Source organism: Spermophilus citellus, assembly GCF_964194105.1.
Source record: "Spermophilus citellus genome assembly, chromosome: 2".
NCBI classification, from domain to species: Eukaryota; Metazoa; Chordata; class Mammalia; order Rodentia; family Sciuridae; genus Spermophilus; species Spermophilus citellus.
The window spans coordinates 141,588,107-141,608,386 of record NC_138183.1 but is presented as its reverse complement, the minus strand read 5'-3'; the positions used below and the strand labels follow the sequence as shown (position 1 = coordinate 141,608,386).

Sequence of the window (20,280 nt, the reverse complement as noted above, 5' to 3'; positions counted from 1 at the left end):
TTACAAGATATTTGTAGTAAAGTCTAATACTTTACTAAATTCAGGATAACCCAGGAGTATACAACTATTTTAGTTTAATAATTCAGTAAGAATCCAATGAAATGCAAATTTTTGGAATACTTTATCAATCTTATGATAGTTATAAATCACACTGTTTCCTTTTATAAGAACTAAAAACAATTTTCCCCCATTAGAAACGTGCCATGTTATACAACTTGGATGAACATGGATGATACTACCCTAAATAAAATAAGCCAATCGCAAAAGAACAAACACTCCATGATCTCCTTTAAGGTATTTATAACAGTAAAACTCATGGAAACAGTGAATATAATAATGATAACCAGGGACTGGGAGGTGGGAGAAACAGGGAGTAGTTGTTCAATAGTTACTAGTCATAGGTTATGTTAAATGTACAAGTCCTGAAAATGTTCAGTTCAGTATGATGCCTGATGTAAACAATATGGTATTGTACTTCAAAATTGAGAGGAGATCTCATATTCAATATTGCCACAAACAACAATAACAACAAATAAAAAGAACAAAGGGAAACAAGTAAATATTTGGAGGAGATAAGTATGTCAATACCTTGATTGAGGTAGTGGTGTCACTAGTGTTTGCCTAGGACTAAACTAAACAAATTGTATATAATAAACATGTACAGTTTTTGTATATAAATTTTATCTCAATGAAAATGTTAATCAAGCAAACAAATCAAACTTTTTATCCCCTTAGACTGTTTTGATATTTGGCTTCTGATTCATTCATCTTGAAGATGCATCATACAAATGGAGGCTAAGTTTACTCATGCAGGGTAAGTTGATAGAAAATCTCCAGGAAGTTTAAAGACATTGAAGCACAGAGGTACTGTTAGCAAATCAGAACAGGAAGCAGTAGGAATGAAGAGCATGTGTCAGAGTCAGACTTCAGAGGGAGCTGGTCACATGGAATGGGTCAAAGTCCCAAGCATTTTGTCAGAGTTGCAATGACTGAGCAAGAAAAAATGGATATTCTGTAATGGGGATTGGTATTTCCTGGGACAGCTCTGTGAGAGGCCAAGAACACAGAAAAAGTCATCAGCTAGAAAATTGTAAAGAGTAGGAACTATGGGAGAATATGTTTCTTTGTTTTGTGTTTCTGTAGCAAAGTACCACTCACTGGATTATGTATAATGAACCGAAATTTATCTGTCTTACTATACTAGGGGGTGGGAAATTTAAGGTCAAAGGGTGCATCTGACAAGGGCCTTCTTGCTGCAGCCTATGGTAGAATGATCAAGGACAAAAGAGGACACACATGAAATAGAAGAAAGGGAACAAACTAATTCTTATATTAGGAACCCACAACTCTTGATTATTAGCCCATTCTCAGAACACCACTAATTCAGTCACCTCATGACTTAATCTCTTCTTAAGGTCCTAGCTCTCAATTCTGTTGCACTGGGGATCAAGTTTGCAATGTATGAACTCTGGAGGACACATTCAAACCATAACACTATGGAAGCTCAGCTTCAGGAATAGAGGTAAAGTAGAAAGATGTGCTGAAATAAATAACAGGTTTTATAAAAGGTAAGTAGGAAGCTCCTAGGTCTGGGCTTACAATATCAGTAACATTTGGGCTTGACCATTAGTTAACAATTCTACTTCAGACATACTTCAGCTTTTCTAGTAAAAGTATAGAATTGGCCCATTATTAGGGATAGTTGTCCTCTGCAAGAAGTGGCCCGTGGAGAGTCTGAAGAAAGCAGGTGTCAACAAGCAAATTGCTAGGTCCCTACTTAAATCTGTTAGAGATTTTCTGACAATCTTTCTAGGTGCTGTGATTCATTCTTCTTTAATTATTTTTATTTATTTTACTATTTGATGATATTTTTCTCTGATGAAGACATAGAAGGAATATTTTAAATTGAGTATGTGTCTGAGTTATGTCTATCACTTTTTAATAGAAGTTTAAAATGCCTATGTTTTCCTTGATGATGTATTGAAGAGAAAATTTCCCATGATAACAAAAGATTGTTACAGGTTTTCAGGCAAACCAGCATATTTTTTCATATGTGGAAAAAATTTACTTTATTTTTTTGGATAAAAGTAGAATAAATAGATTTTACACAAGTACAGAATATACCAGGCCTAAACTAGATGAGGAGACTTATAGGGTGACATTCTGCAGAATGTTATGATGGAATGTTTTGTGTCAAGAGTGGTGATGATGATTACGATGATGATGATTATGATGATGATGATGATGATGATGATGATAATGATGATGATGATGATAATTTGTTACCAGGGACAGAACCCTGGGGTGTTTAACCCTAAGTTGCTGAGGCTGATTTTGAATTTGCCATCCTCCTGCCTTAGCCACCCAAGATGCTGGGATCACAGGCCTAAGCACCAGGGTAAATGATTTTATTATTATTTTCTTGTTTTAATTTAATAATACATTTATTTAAATATAAGTAACATTGTATAATTCATCTTTTATGTATGCATTTCAATTTTTTAGCATGTTTATGAAGTCTACAACCATCACTGTGTTCTAATATAGAATGTTTTCATCACCACCCAAAATAAAGCCCTATACCCATGAGCAGTCCCACCCTAATATCTCCCTTCCCACAGTCTCCACCAGACTCTAAGCTTGCTTTCTGTATGTATTTCTCTGTTGTGGACCCATCCTATAAATAGAATAATACAATGTATTGTGTCTGGTTTCTTTAATTTAGTATGTTTCAGGTTCATTCATGATTTGACATATCTTAGTACTTCATTCCTTTTTATTGCAGAATAATACTCTTATGATATGGGCATGCTACATTCTGCTTGTTCATTCTTCACTGGATGGACATGTAGATGCTTCTAATCTTTTGGCTCTTTAAAGTACAATTACTCTGGTCATACACATGCAAATTTTTGTGTGTAAGTTTTTTTTAATTCTCATATGCACCCAGCACTGAAATTGCTGAGCTATGTGGTAATCCTATGCTTCATAATTTAAAGAACTGATAAACTGTTTGCCTAAAACTTTGTATATTGTACAGTCCCACCAGCAATTGATGAGGGTTCCAATGCTGTCATATTCTTGTCAACCCTTATATTTATCTGTCCTGTTGGTTATAGACTTTCTGATGGATGTGAAATGTTTTCTCACTATGGTTATGATTTGAATATCCTTAATAAATTATGAATGATGACTAACATATTTTAAGGGGCTTATTGGTCATTTGTATACTTCAAAGAGAAGAATGTTTACTGGAATCCTCTGACATATTTCCAACTGGACCATTTGTCCTTTTCATTGTTAAATTTTTAGAGTTCTTTTTAAAATTTTTAAAATTTGTTTTAATTAGTTACACATGACAGTAGGATGCATTTTTGCACTTTGGAATATTATACATAGATGTATACTGACCACAAGTACTTCCCTGCTATTACTAGTATCCAGCAAAACTACTATTAATTGAAACTACTTTCCAATATAGTGTGTTATTATAGAATTACTATGGATATTTTTTTCAAGGAAAGTAATGTGACTTTTAATGAGGATATAACTGAAAATTTATATGAAGATCAAATTTATTTCTCTTTTTCACCTATAAAATTAAATATATTATTATATGAATGGTTTCTTTGTTTTGCTTTTAGAAAATATGTTTTTGGACTATAATGTCTTTATTTTCTCCTTTTAGTTATACATGACAGTAGGGTACATTTTGCCATATTACATATACCTGAAATATAACCTAGGTGGATAGTGTTCTTTGAAAGACTTTTTTTTTTTTACATTTTTGTGGTGTCCAACTTACTAATTTTTATGGTGGTCTCTGGTATTTTCTCTGAGAAACCATTATTAAAACTTAAGTCACAAGGGTTCAGTCTTTCTAAAAAATTATTCTTATGTTATTCCTTTTAGTTCTAGGAGCATTTTGTAGTTCATTTATTGTGGATAGTGTGATTTTAAAAAAATAAGTCCAAATTAATTTTTATTTTATTTATTTATTTTTTGAAATACTGATGATTGAACCCAGGGCTTTATGGTGCTGGTCCTGTGTTTTACAAAGGAGCTGCATTCCCCAGCCCAAATTATATCTTTTACTCATAGTTATTGTTCTAGCACCATTTGCTCAAAAGAATATAAAAGAATATTTTCCCTACTGAATTGCCATGAAATACCTATAGCAACTCAATTTACCAGAGATGTGTTTTAATTTCTGGATTGTCACTCTTATCCCTTGGATCTGCATGTCTATACTTGAGACACAAATGACACCATCTAACTTTGTAATAAAGTTTCAAATAGCAAAATGAGAGCCCTCCAACTTTGTTCTTCTCTTTCAGATTTTTTTTTGATACTCTGAATCCTTGCATTTTTGTAAGGATTTTATTATCAGCCTGGATTATGGTTTAGATAGTAGGTGTCCCTGAAAGCTCATGTGTGAGATAATGCAATAACATTTGGAAGTGAAATGATTGGGTTATGGGAGCCTTAACCCATTAAGTGAATTAATCCCCTGAATGGCAAGTGAATGCAGGTAGGGCGTGCCTAGCGGAGGTGTGTTTTGGGGGTGTGCCTTTGTGTATATATTTTGTATTTGTGAGTGCAGTCTCTCTGCTTCTGGATCTTCATGTCTTGAGCTGCTTCTCTCCATTGCATTCTTGAATTATGATGTTCAGCCTCACCTCAAGCCCTGAGGAATGGAGCTGGCTATCTATGGACTGAGACCTCTAAAGCTGTAAGCCCCCAGATACTTTACCTTCTCTGAAATTGTTCTTTTCAGGTCTTTTAATCACAGTAGTAACAAATCTGACTACAACAGCCTTTCAATGCCCACAAAAAACAGGGCTTGGAGTTGGAAAGAAATGACACTGAATTCCAGATCCATCTGGGTAGTACTAATGTTTACACAGGTGGAGTCACTTGATAAAAGAAATTGGATGTCTTTCCATTTATGGAGATCTGTTTTAATTCAAAATTATCTTTTTATTGTAAGTGAAATGTATTGCATTTAATTTTTTGTTTATTCTTATTTATTTTATTTTATTGTTCATGCTATTTCAAAAGGATTTTTGATTGCTCAGTGCTGAGTTATTTGGCTGATAGGCTATTCTACTACCTTCCTTCACTTTTATTTAGTTCCAGCAGTTATTTTGGTAGATTCCTTGTGAAATTTTCTATACATAAGATTATGCTATTTATAAGAAAGATAGTGTTACTTCTTGTTTTCCAATATTAATTTATTATAATTTTTTTATGATTGCCCTAGCCTGAATAAAAGTGCAGGGAGTGGATATCTTGCCTTGTTCATTAGGAAGAAAGCCTTTCAGTTTTTCATCATTACACATGATCTCAGTGTGTTTTTCTTTAAATGTTATTGTTATTTTTCACATAAAAAATTAAGAATTTGCTCTGCAGAGGACTGGAGAGGATTACAAAATCAATGGAAAATACTCAGAAAACTCAAATTTACCAAAAGAATTCCTTGTGTGTTCAGAGACTGGGTCCTACTAATAACATATTTTAAGGCATGTAACACACATAGGGACAGTTATATATGATATTTATTGACATGTCACATATTCCTGTGATACCAACATCATTGACTACTGACATAATTCAGGACTGAAAAAAAAACCTGGCTAAAAAGACAATTAAAGTCTCTCTTATACAAATCATTGTGTGATCAGAAAATAAATAACTATTTAATTTTTTTCTCTTCCTATTTAGAATTCTCAGAAGAAAATGGCAGAAGGAAATTATTCCATAGTGACTGAGTTCATCCTGGCTGGATTAACAGACAAACCAGAGCTCCAGCTGCCCCTCTTCCTCCTCTTCCTGGGAATCTATGTGTTCACAGTGGTGGGGAACCTGGGCATGATCACACTGATTAGGCTGAGCTCTCACCTGCACACCCCCATGTACTATCTCCTCAGCAGTCTCTCCTTCATTGATTTCTGTCAATCCACTGTGATTGTCCCCAAAATGCTGGTCAACTTTGTGATGGAGAAAAACATCATCTCCTACCCTGAATGCATGACTCAATTCTACTTTTTCATTGGTTTTGCAATTGCAGAGTGTCACATGTTGGCTGTAATGGCCTATGACCGCTATGTTGCCATCTGTAACCCCTTACTGTACAATTTTACCATGACTAATCAAGTCTGTTTATGGTTGGTAGTTGGGGTATATAGCATGAGCTTGATTGGTTCCATATTTCACACAACCTACATGCTAAGAGTGCTTTTCTGTAAGGATGACATAATAAATCATTACTTCTGTGATTTTTTTCCTCTACTAGAGCTCTCTTGCTCCAGTACATTTATAAATGAAGTAGTAGGTCTGTCATCAAGTGCATTTAACATCTTTTTACCAACCATGACAATTCTTAGCTCCTACATCTTCATCATAGCCAGCATCCTGCGCATTCGCTCCACTGAGGGCAGAGCCAAAGCCTTCAGCACCTGCAGCTCCCACATCTCAGCTGTTGCTCTCTTCTTTGGTTCTGCTGCATTCATGTACCTGCAGCCATCAGCAGTCAGTTCCATGGACCAAGGTAAAGTGTCTTCTGTGTTTTACACTATTATTGTGCCCATGCTAAACCCTATGATATACAGCCTGAGGAATAAGGATGCCAAAGTGGCCCTAGGTAAACTCCTTGGAAATAGAAGTTTCTGAAAGATAATTATTCTTTAGCAAACATTTATAATTTGTGCAGATTTAGTAAGGAAGCAGTTCTGTAACAATGGAAGTCCAGAAAGCATGAGATGGTTTGCTTGCACTCGATTATGTAGAAGAAAGGTGCCAAGGACAGGATTGGATTCACAGCATCAGACACATTGAAGACAGCACCCCACTGGGAAACCCCAGAATCCATCTACTCTGGGTAACCTGTAGAACCTCCCAATATTTGAAAAAGTTCTTCAAAATTCTCAAAATGTAAAATAGTATTCATATTTTATATGCTTGAGACATGAGTATTTTCAGGCAAAATTTATTTACATTAAATCAGGAAATAAATTTATATGATCATTATTCTTTGTGATTATCAATAGTTTATGTACCTGGCCTTCTTAACTAAGTGTCTCAGCAAGCATTTCTGAAATAGTGATCTAAAATAAATGGTTTTAGGACCGGGGTTGTGGCTCAGAGGTAGAGTGTGTGTGTTCCCTTTGTGGAGCCCTTGGTTTGATTCTCAGCACCACATAAAAACAAATAAAAAATAAATAGCTTTAACTATTTGGAATATACAAAATATAACCTCTAATTTTTACTAAGTGTATAGAACAATATTAAGGATTACTGAGGAACATAAAGAGTAATGAGATTATGTCTATTCAGGAAATAATAATAGTGACACCAGTCTTGGATATGAGAAACAGGTTCTACTGGTTTTGAAGACTGAACACTTGATAAATTCCATGACAAGTGTAGAAAGCACATTTTATTTGAGAAAAGAGATAGCAATAGACTTCTCCAAACAGAAGGGGTCCCAAAGCTGGATGTCCATAGTAGTGGACATGACTTGCTCCTTAATAGACATCAGAAACCCGACCTTCTCTTTTTTTGGTGGGTGGTAGCAGGGATTGAACTCAGGTCACTCAACCACTGAGCCACATGCCCAGCTCTAGATTGTATTTTATTTAGAGCAGAGTCTCACTGAGTTGCTTACCACCTCACTTTTGCTGAGGCTGGCTTTGAACTCAGGATCCTCTTGCCTCACCCTTCCTAGCAAGCCAGGCAAGCTGCTGGGATTACAGGTGTGTGCCACTGCGCCCAGCCCCACCTTTAATTTTTTTCTCTGCATCTCAGCCTAAGAGCAGGAAGGAGCAAGTGCACAGGGTTAATCTTTAGCAACCCATAGAACTGGGAAGTGTAATCCCAGAGGTTAGCTGTTTGCAACCCATTGTCCTCTCTGTTTGATAACCAGTGATAATGAGTCACCACCCTCTCTCAACTCCCATTATTCCTCATCTATACTGACTACTAAACCTTCACCCACTGCCTCATTTTGTTGATGAGTGTGACATATCCTGTCCCCTCAGGCCAGGTGAGGCTGCTTTTCAGCAAAATAAAACATGTAGGAATTCTGTACATTGTGCTCCTTTAACCACTTGTTCCCACAATCCACACTTATCTGTCCCCTTCCATCCCCCCTTAAGGATTTTGGGCCCCTAAATTCTTTAGGGTATTTGGATGTTGACTCATTCTGACTACTTCCTGCTAAAAAGACATGACATCTAAAGGAAGGAAACCCAAAGTTCTTATTCTCCATCAGGAGTGGCATGTAGAGTTAAGGGTTCTTAGCATCAGGATAGTCCAAATGTCCATGGAACTATTGCATGTGTGACTGAATGAAGGGTACACAAAGCAGGAGTTTGATAACAAAATAATCAATAAGAAAGCAAATCATACTTTTTAGAAACAATTAGCATGAAGCAATGAGTGTTATTGGCTCGTCTCTGGAAATCTTGAAGATGGTAACTCATTAACACTCTATGGATTATTAAAATATAGATCCCATAAAGATGGGATCCATATGTCACTGATTTGTGAGTGGAGGCCAATTAAGGATTTAGAAACATTAGCAGAGTTTTTAGAATCATATACACAACATTTAGTTTTTATAATGCCACAGATGTCCCCATAAGATTTAGTTAAGCTATTAATGCCATGTGATTTTTGCAAAATACCTTTCTATTGGCATTACCTCTGTGTTAAGCAGGGACACCTTTATTTCTGTCACTTAAGTTTACACAATCATTCTAGCAAACAGACTCAGTCTGCCTATAGAGGAAATTATGAATATTTGTAGGTCTTAAATTGACTCAACACAAAACAAAACAACAATAACAACAAAAAACCTCTGACTATGATAATCTTTTGATAGTTATCAGGCACTCCTGCCTAAGAACCCTTCTTTATACCCTCCAGTTTTACCTACTTTTTGTGTGGCTGACACAAACGTACATCTCAAGTTACATTAAAAGAACTAATGTCTTTCCTTTTAAAATGTCCATATATTGATGTGTTTTGGTTATAATTCTCCTGCATGTTTAAGACCAAGTTGGTCAAATTGAGCTTGTTCTTATATACTATTAAAATCAGTTGACATTCATCAAAGTGTCACTCTTGGTAACTTTGGAGCAGCCTCTTAGCTTCTCGAGTGTCATATGGCAGGATATGTCATGGTCTTCCTGATGATATATGTCTTCCCTTGGAAGTACCAACAACATTTTCTTCTCCAATAATGCTCATCTTTACAGCATGTGTACTGGTTGGCTTCTTGTTCTCCATGTCCCATTGATCCCCCTGTTTGGGAAGTCACGTGGCCCAGACTTGCACAGACCTTAGAGAGATCCTCTTGTTCCATGGATTTCAGCTAATCTCAGAGAGAAAGAGCCAAATATTGGCTATTTTCTTTCTTGGCCCCTTTATTTTCCTAGCTTTAGTCTTCAAGTTTTAGTTTTAAACATCTAACAAGCCAGCTCTACAAAGCTTAAAGTTCAAGTATTGGATTTCAATTTTAATATCAAAGATTTTATAGCTACTTACCACTGCCTTTTTAATTTTTTTTTTTAAAGAGAGAGTGAGAGAGGAGAGAGAGTGAGAGAGAGAGAGAATTTTTAATATTTATTTTTTAGTTCTCGGCGGACACAACATCTTTGTTGGTATGTGGTGCTGAGGATCGAACCCGGGCCGCACGCATGCCAGGCGAGCGCGCTACCGCTTGAGCCACATCCCCAGCCCCCTTTTTAATTTTTATAAAAAATTCTAATTTGTTGTATGTAACAGCAGAATGCATTACAATTCATATTACACATATAGAGCACATTTTTTTCATATCTCTGCTTGTATACAAAGTATATTTCCACCATTCATGTCTTCATAAATGTAGTTATGGAAATGATATCCATCTCATTCCATCATCTTTTTTATACCCCTTGCACTCTCCCTTCTCCTCCCTCCCTGTTGCCCTATCTAGAGTTTATCTAATCTTCACACTATTCCCCTCCCAACCACACTATTAATCAGCCTCCTTATATCAGAGAGAACATTCAGCATTTGGTTTTGGGGGGATTGGCTAACTTCACTTAGCATTATATTCTCCAACTTCATTCATTTACCTGAAAATATCATGATTTTATTTTCTTTAATTTCTGAATAATATTCCATTGTGTATAAATACCACATTTTCTTTATCCATTCATCTACTGATGGGCATTTAGGTTGATTTCACAGTTTAGCTATTGTGAATTGCGCTGCAATAAACATTGGTGTGACTGTGTCCCTGTAGTATGTTGTTTTTAAGTCCTTTGGGTATAGGCCAAGGAGTGGTATAGCTGGGCCAAATGGTGGTTCCATTCTCAGATTTCCAAGGAATCTCCATACTGCTTTCCATATTGGCTGGACCATTTTGCAGTCCCACCAGTTTCTCCCCACATCCTCGCCAACAATTATTGTTGTTTGTATCCTTAATAGCTGCCATTCTGATTGAAGTGAGATGAAATCTTAGAGTAGTTTTGATTTGCATTTCTCTAATAACTAGAGATGTTGAAAATTTTATATATTTGCTAATTGATTGTATATACCTTCTAAGAAGTGTCTGTTCAGTCCCTTGACCCACTTAATAATTGGGCTATTTTTATTTTGGTGTTTAGCTTTTTGAGTTCTTTATGTAGCCTAGATATTAGTGCTCTGTCTTATGTGCAAGTGGAAAAAATTTGCTCCCAATCTGTAGGCTCTCTATTCACCTCACTGATTGTTTCTTTAGCTGAAAAGAAGCTTTAGTTTGAATCCATACCATTTATTAATTCTTGATTTTAATTCTTGTGCTATAGGAGTCTTATTAAGAAGTAGAGGCCTAATCCAATATGGAGATTGGGGCCTACTTTTTCTTCTATTAGATGCAGGGCCTCTCTTTAATTCCTAGGTCCTTGATCCACTTTGAGTTAAATTTTGTGCATAGTGAGAGATAGGGGTGTAATATCATTTCTTTGCATATGGATTTCCAGTTCTTCCAGCACCATTGGTTGAAGAGGCTATTTTTCTCCAATGTATGTTTTTGGTGTCTTTGTCTAATATAAGATAATTATAATTATGTGGGTTAGTCTCTTGGAATAGTTATTGGGTCTGAATGGCCTGGTGGTCCCATGAGATTTTAGAGTTTGGGCTGATAAACTTTTGAACGCTGGTGAAGACAGTTTGATTTTCCATTGACATTTATTTTATTTTATTATTTTATTCTCTAACATCTCTACCATATTAGGGTGGATTTTAAGCATCAGTGTGTGGATAATGGTGATATATGAATGGTGTTTTTCAGTTTTGTATTCTTATATTTTTTATTATTTTACTTTGTATCTTCCTCTCACTTGTCTGTTTTCATGAATTTCCTTTTGACATTTTCTCTAACCAATAGCCAATATCTGTTGGCTTATTCTCCTCTCTTCCTATGAATTTTTGCTTCAAGCTTCTCTCTTCCTCCCTTGTGAATATCGTGTATTATGCTACATCTGTTCTCTCATCCACCATTTGAAATTTTTACATCATTTTAGCAAATTTTCTGTTTATCCTGTAGATAGTTATTGAATTCATCATTTTAGTTTATTGTGAGAAAGCAGTAGATGCCTTTGTGTGATTATGATTATGATTATTATGATTAAGGCTATATATTGTTTACACTGGATGCTGTTCATATTGCTCTCACTCTTAAAGGCAAGGTACTAGATGCTTTTAGGGATAATCTAAGTCAACAGAGTAGAATCTGTACTGCCTCAGGTCCATACTGATAGATGGAAAAACATACAAGCAACGTTTAAAAACAAGGGAAAATAACACCCCAAACAAACCAAGATGCTCCAATAACAGAATCCACTAACAACATAGTAGAAGAAATGTCCAAGAATGAGGTCATATTGTACTTAGTTAAATTGATCTAGAAACTAAAGGATGGTATAAAGAGTGAACTCAAGAGAAAATATAGAAAGTGAATGATAAATTCAACAGAGATTAAAAAAAGCCAAGCAGAAACTTAAAATGAAGAAGTCAATAAGCCAAATTATAAATTCAATGGAAAGCATCACCAACAGACTAGATCGCTTAGAAGACAGAACTTCAGGTAATGAAGACAAAATATATAATCTTGAAAATAAGTTGACCATGTAGAGATGATGGTAAGAAACCATGAACAGAACTTCTGAGAATTATGGAATAACATGAAAAGGCCAAACTTAGGAGTTATTGGCATAGATTAAGGAGCAGAGATACAAACCAAAGAAATGCACAATATTTTCAATGATATAATATCACAAAATTTCCCAAACCTAAAGAAAGAAATGGAAAATCAAATACAAGAGGCTGATGGGACACCAAATGTAGAAAATTAGAGCAAATCTGCACCAATACATGTTATAATGAGAATGGCTGAGATACAGAATTAGGATAAAATCTTAAGGGCCATGAGAGGGAAAAAACAAAAAAGAAACCAAGTTACATATAGGGTCAAACCATTCAGATCTTAACTAATTTCTCAACCCAGACCCTCAAAGCTAGGAGGTCCTGGAATAATATATTTCAATCTCTGAAAGAAAATGGATGCAGGCCAAGAATTTTATATCCAGCAAAATTAAGTTTCAGATTTGAAGATGAAATAAAAATCTTTGATGATAAACAAAAATTAAAAAATTCACAACCAGAAAGTCTTTACTACCGAACATGCTTAATAAAATATTCCATGAGTATAAAAAAAAAATTAAAAACTAGGAAAGGAAGCAACTACCACTCAAGGAATAGTCAGTAAAAGAAGAAACTACATCAAATTAAAAAGCAGAAATAAATTAAAATGATAAGGATTACAAATGTATCTCAATAATAACCTTGAATGTTAATGGCCTAAACTCATCAATCAAAAGACAGACAGGCAGATAATATTAAAAAAAACAAGACCCAGGGTGTGATTGTGGCACAGAGATAAGAGTGCCTGACAGGCATGTGTGAGGCACTGGGTTCAATCCTCAGCACCACATAAAAATAAATAAATAAAATAAAAGTATTTTGTTCATCTATAACTTAAAAAAAAGAAAGTAAAGAAAAATCAAGAAAAATTTTAAAAAACAAGAAGACCCAACAATATGTTGTCTTTAATACTTGTGTCACAGGCAAAGACATCCACAGTCTGAGGTTAGAGGATGCAATATATATATATATATATATATATATATATATATATATATATGACTCATATGTGTGTAAACAAGCAGGAGTTTCCATCCTCAATTCAAATAAAGTAGACTTCAAGCCAAAGATAATCACAGGGGGCAAAGAAGGACATTTGATACTACTTAAGGGAATTATGTATCAGCAAGATGTAATAATTGTTAATATTTTTTCCCTAAACAATGGAGCATCTACACACATCAAAAAAAACCCTTCTCAATTTCAAGAATCAAATAGACCACAACACGATAATACTGGGTGACTTGAACACACCTCTCTCACTTCTGGACAGAGATCTTCCAAACAAAAACCAAACAAAAAACTATAGAACAAAATCATATAATCAATGATTTAGACTTAACCAACATATATAGAATATTTCATCCATCAATGAGCGAATATATTTTCTTCTTGGTAGCACATAACTCCTTCTCTAAAATAGAACGTTATCTTATGCCTCAAAGCAACTCTTAGTAAATGCACAAAAAACAAAACAGAACAAACAAACAAACAAACAAACAAACATGGAATACCTGCATGCATTTTATAAGATGCTAATGGAATGAAATTAGAAATAAATGATAAAATAAGAAATTGATGCTACTTCAACACCTGAAGACTAAATAATATGCTATTGAGTGACGAATGGATAGTAAAAAAAAAATCAGGGAGAAAATTTTTAAAAAATTAGAGGTAGATGAGAACATTAATAAAACATATCAAAATCTCTGGGATAGGATGAAGGCAATACTAGGAGGAAATCTTATTGCATTGAGTTCATTCATTAAAAGAAGTAAAAGTCAACAAATAAAAACCTAACATTACATCTCAAACCCCCGGAAAAAAGAAGAACAAATCAGCACCAAAAGCAGTAGAAGACAGGAAATAATTAAAATCAAAGCTGAATTCAATGAAATTGAAACCAAAAAAAAAATAATTGAAAAAATTAACAAAACAAAAAAAAAGCAGGTTCTGTGAAAAACTAAATTAAATTGATAAAACTTTAGTGAACCCAATGAAAAGAAGGAGAGAGAAAGCTCAAACTACTAAAATTTGTGTTAAAAAAGGAAATATAATAAAAATATTTGAAATGCAGAAGATAATTTGAAACTATCTTGAAAATTTATACTCCAATAAAATAAATAATCTCAAAGACATCAACAAATTTCTAGAGACATATGACCTACCTGAGTTGAATGATGATGTCATAAATCATTTAAACAGATCAACTTCAAGGAATGAAATAGCAAATGCCCTTAAAAGTCTACCAATCAAGAAAAGCCCAGGAGCAGAGGCATTTTCAGCCAACTTCTACAAGACCTTCAAAGAAGAATTAACACCAATACTCCTTAAATTAATCCATGAAATAGAAAGAATATGGGGCTGGGGATGTGGCTCAAGCGGTAGCGCGCTCGCCTGGCATGCGTGCGGCCCGGGTTCGATCCTCAGCACCACATACCAACAAAGATGTTGTGTCCGCCGAGAACTAAAAAATAAATATTAAAAATTCTCTCTCTCTCTCTCTCTCTCTCTCTCTCTCTCCCCCTCTCTCATTCTCTCTTTAAAAAAAAAAAAAGAAATAGAAAGAATAAAATCCTTCTAAACTCATTCTATGAGGCTACTATCACTCTGATACCAAAACCAGTTGAAGACACATCAAGGAAAGAACATTTTAGACCAATATCCTTGATGAACATGGATGCAAAAGTTCTCAATAAAATTCTGGCAAATCTCCATACTGCTTTCCATAGTGGTTGCACCAATTTGCAGTCCTACCAGCAATGTATGGGTGTACCTTTTTTACCACATCCTTGCAAACATTTATTGTTGCCTGTATTCTTGATGATTATCACTCTGATAGGAGATGAAATGATAGAATAGTTTTGATTTGTATTTCTCTAATTGTTAGAGATGTTGAACACTTTTTATATATTTGTTGATCAACTGTATTTCTTCTTCTGTAAAGTGTCTATTCAGTTCCTTAGCCCGTTTATTGATTGGGTTATGTGTGTGTGTGTGTGTGTGTGTGTGTGTGTGTGTGTGTGTGTGGTGTGTTAAGATTTTTGAGTTCTTTATATATCCTGTGATTAATGCTTTATCGGAAGTGAATGTGGTAAAGATTTTCTCTGAAACTGTAGGCTTTTTCCTCACTTTATTAATTATGTCCTTTGCTGAGAAAAAAAAGCATTTTAATTTGAATTCATCCTATTTATTATTTCTTGATGTTACTACTTGAGGTTTAGGAGAGTCTGTTAAGGAAGACTGAGCCTAGGCTGACATAGCGAAGATTTGGGCCTATTTTTTCTTCTATTAGACACAGGGTCTCTGTTCTAGTGCCTAATCTTTGACGACTTTGAGATGATTTTTTGTGCAGGGTGAGAGATAGAGGTTTAATCACATTTTGCTACATATGGATTTCCAGTTTTGCCAGCACCATTTATCAAATAGACTCTTTTTTCCAGTGAATATTTTTGGCACCTTTGTCTAGTATGACATAACCATATTTATGTGGGTTTGTCTCTATGTCCTCTATTCTACCATTGGTCAACATGTCTATTTTAGTGCCAGTACCATGCCAGTTTTATTACTATAGCTCTGTAATATAGTTTAAGGGCTGGTATTGTGATGCCTCCTGCTTCACTTTTCTTGCTAAGAATTGCTTTAGCTATACTGGGTCTCTTATTTTTCCAAATAACCCTTTGATCCAGCTATCCCACTCCTTGGTTTATACCCAAAGGACTTAAAATCAGCATACTGTAGTGACACAGCCACATCAATATTTATAGCAGCTCAATTCACAATAGCTAGACTATGGAACCAACTTAGGTGTCCCTCAGTAGATAAATGGATAAAGAAAATGTGGTGTATATACTCAGTGGAATATTACTTAGCTTTAAAGAAGAGTAAAATTATAGCATTTGCCAGTAAATGGTTAGAGTTGGAAAATATCATGCTAAGTGAAATAAGCCAATCCCAAAAAACTGAGGCTGAATGTTTTTTCTAATATACAGATGCTAATTCATAATAAGGTGGTGGTGGGGGGAAGCTAAGGAAGAGTAGCATTACCATAGATTAGGTAAAGGGAAATGATGTGAAGGGAGGGGATGGGATGTGGGGATAGAAAAGATAGTAGAATGAAACAGATTTTATTACTGTATGTATATATGTGACTGCATGAGCAATATGATTCTGCAACATGTATACTCAGAAAAATGAAAAATTATATCCCATTTATGTATGATAGATCAAAATGCATAAATGCATTGTACTGCCATGCATAACTAATTAAAACAAATAAAAAATAAAAATAAAGAGCTGGCTGTTCCCGAGGGCACATCTGAAACAAAGTTGGGTGGGGTAGAGATTACGGGACTGTAGTTGGGGGTGGTGGGAGAAGGAGGAGGCGGGGAATCACTTATAAATTGTGCCCAAGCAGGACCTGAAGCCGAAATTCCAGGAGGGTGAGCGAGTGCTATGCTTTCATGGGCCTCTACTTTATGAAGCAAAGTGCGTTAAGGTTGCCATAAAGGACAAACAAGTGAAATACTTTATACATTACAGTGGTTGGAATAAAAATTGGGATGAATGGGTTCCAGAGAGCAGAGTGCTCAAGTATGTGGACACCAATATGCAGAAACAGTGAGAACTCCAAAAAGCCAATCAGGAGCAGTATGTAGAGGGAAAGATGAGAGGGGCTGCTCCAGGAAAGAAGACATCTGGTCTGCAACAGAAAAATGTTGAAGTGAAAACCCAAAAGAACAGAAAACACCTGGAAATGGAGATGGTGGCAGTACCAGTGAGACACCTCATCCTCCTTGGAAGAAAAGGGCCCAGGTAGATACTACTGTTGAAAATGAAGAAACATTTATGAACAGAGTTGTAGTTAAAGTAAAGATTCCTGAAGAGCTAGAACCATGGCTTGTTGATGACTGGGACTTAATTACCAGACAAAAACAGCTCTTTTATCTTCCTGCAAAGAAGAATGTGGATTCTGTTCTTGAGGATTATGCAAATTACAAGAAATCTCCAGGGAGGAAACACAGATAATAAGGAGTATTATGCTGTTAATGAAGTTGTGGAAGGAATAAAAGAACACTTCAGTGTAATGCTGGGCACTCAACTGCTCTACAAATTTGAGAGGCCACAGTATGCTGAAATCTTTGCAGATTATCCTGATGCACCCATGTCCCAGGTGTATGGAGCGTCACATCTACTGAGATTATTTGTACGAAAAAATAAAAATAAAATTAAAAAAAGCAATGTTGGCTTATACACCTCTGGATGAGAAGAGCCTTGTTTTATTACTGAATTAGCTTCAAGATTTCCTCAAGTACCTGGCAAAGAATTCTGCAACTTTGTTTAGTGCCAGCGATTATGAAGTCACCCCTCCTGAATACCATCGGAAAGCAGTGTGAGGAGGGGTTCTTCATTCACTTGTGTTTGGATCTCTGTAAACACATTTTTGTTCTTAGTCCTTCTCTTGTACAAATGATGTACTTTGAAGATGTTAGTGTATAACAGAATTGATGTTTGTTTTCTGTTTGAATTTAAACAGAGAAAATAAAAGGGGTTACGGCTCCTTTTTTTCCTTTCTTTCTTTTAATTTCATTTCAAAGTTGCTACTAGTGTATTTAATGATGGACAACAGAGACACATGCTGTAGAGTGTTTGCCTAGTTGACAAAGCTGATTTTGAATGCTGGTGGTTGTATTCCTTGGACACTACACACTTTTATAATATGTGTTAATGCTATATGACAAAATGCCCTGATTCCTAGTGCCAAAGTTTCAATGTATATAACTGAACGCACTCATCCATTTGTGCTCCTTTTTGTCTTTTAACGGTGCTTAAAGTAAAGAGCCCATCCTTCTCAAGTCAACCATGTTGTTCCTTAGGCATTATATCTTTGCTCAAATTGTTGAAAAATGGTGGCTTTTTTCATGGTTTTTGTATTTGTGTCTTATTCACGTTTTAACATGATAGACTCGATGCATTGTGTAGCTACAGTTTTCTGGAAAAGTCAAATTTTTTAGGAATAGTTTTTCAAATCTTCAGTAATTTTTTTTTTAAAAAGGAAAAAATTGGCAAATTGCATACAAAACATATTAGAAAGAGTGCACCATGACCAAGTGGCATTCATACAAGAGATGCAGGTTGGTCCAGCATATGGAAATCAACAAACGTAGTACATCGTGTCAATAGAATTAACAACAAGAATCATATGATGATCTCAAAAGATGTAGAAAAAGCATTTGACAAAATACAACACCATATCATGTTCAAAACACTAGAAAAACTAGGGATAGTGGGAACATAACTCAACATCATAAAAACTACCTATACTAAACCCAAGGACAATATCATTTTAAATGGTGAAAAATCTATGCATTTCCTCTAAAAACTGGAACAAGACAAGGATACCCTCTTTCATCACTTTTATTCATCAATGTTCTTGAAACTCTAGCCAGAGCAATTAGAAGAAAGAAATTAAAGGCATACAAATAGGTAACGAAGAACACAAACTATCACTATTTGCTGATGACATGATTCTGTACTTAGAAGGTCCAAAAAATTCCATGAGAAAACTGGATATAAAATCAGTACCCACAAATCAAACATATTCCGATACACCCATGATGAATCCACTTGCAAGAGAAATTAGGAAAACTACACCATTCACAATAGTCTCAAAAAAAGAAAGTACTTGGGAATCAATCTAAATAAAGAGGTAAAAGACCTCTACAATGAAAACCACAGAACACTAAAGAAAGAAATTAAAGAAGACATTAGTTGAAAAGATCTCCCATGTTCCTGGATAGGCAGAAATAATATTGTCAAAATGGCCATACTCTCAAAAGTGTTATACAGATTTAATGCAACTCCTATTAAAAATTTCAATAATGTTCTTCAAAGAAATAGAAAAAGCAATCATGAAATTTATTTGGAAAAATAAAAGACCAAGAATAGTTAAAGCAGTCCTTAGCAAGAAAAGTGAAGCAGGAGGCATCACAATACCAGAACTTAAACTATACTACAGAGCTATAGTAACAAAAACAGCATGACATTGGTACAAAACAGACATGTAGACCAATATGAAGAAATAGAAGACACAGGGGGAAACCTACACAAATACCATTATCTCATACTAGACAGAGTTGCCAAAAACATTAACTGGAGAAATTCAACAAACGGTGCAGGGAAAAATTGAAAACCACATGTAACAAAATAAAATTAAACCACTCTTTCTTATGCTGCACAAAAATGAGCTCAAAGTGGATCAAAGACTTAGACACTAGAACAGAGACCTTGGGCCTACTAGAAGCTAAAGTAGGCCCAAATCTTCACCATTTCAGCCTAGGATCTGACTTCCTTAACAAGACCCTTAAAGCACAAGAAGCAAAATCAAGAATCAATAAATGGGATGGATTCAAACTACAAAGCTTTTTATCACCAAAAAAAAAAAAAAAAAATCAATAAGGTGACGAGAGAGTCTACAGATTGGGAGAAAATATTTACCACCTCAGATAAAGCATTAATTTCTAGGGTATATAAAGAACTCAAAAACTACAAAAAATAATAATAATAACCCGATTACTAAATAGGCCAACGAACTGAACATACACACTTCTCAGAAGATGATATGCAATCAATCAACAAATATGTGAGAAAATGCTCAAAATCTCTAGCAATTAGAGAAATGCAAATCAAAACTACTCTAAGATTTCATCTCACTCCTATCAGAATGGCAATAATCAACAATACAGTCAACAGTAAGTGTTGGTAAGACTCTTGGGTAAAAGTTACACTTATATGTTGCTTGTAGGACTCATATGTTGTTGGTGCAACCACTCTGGAAAGCAGTATCGAGATTCCTCAGAAAACTGGGAATGGAACCACTATTTGACCCAGCTATCCCACTCCTTGGTTTATACCCAACTGACTTAAAATCAGCATACTACAGGAACACAGACACATCAATGTTAATAGCAGTTCAATTCCCAATAGCTAAACTATGGAACCAAGTTAGGTGCCCTTCAATACACGAATGGATAAAGAAAATGTGAGATA

At 35.1% G+C, this 20,280-nt stretch overlaps 1 protein-coding gene and 1 pseudogene across 2 annotated transcripts; both read left to right on the top strand.

The window, feature by feature from the left end:
- Positions 1-5,739: 5,739 nt before the first annotated feature.
- On the top strand, positions 5,740-6,672 carry LOC308635877 (olfactory receptor 8G50-like; the record flags this gene model as incomplete). Its single annotated transcript, XM_081270705.1, has 1 exon — positions 5,740-6,672. One exon carries the CDS (start codon positions 5,740-5,742, stop codon positions 6,670-6,672), a length of 933 nt encoding a protein of 310 aa, XP_081126831.1.
- Positions 6,673-16,530: 9,858 nt separating this feature from the next.
- Positions 16,531-17,922, top strand: LOC308635922 (mortality factor 4-like protein 1; annotated as a pseudogene). The gene has a single exon. The product of its transcript is annotated as a mortality factor 4-like protein 1 (transcript).
- The last annotated feature ends 2,358 nt before the right edge of the window (positions 17,923-20,280 follow it).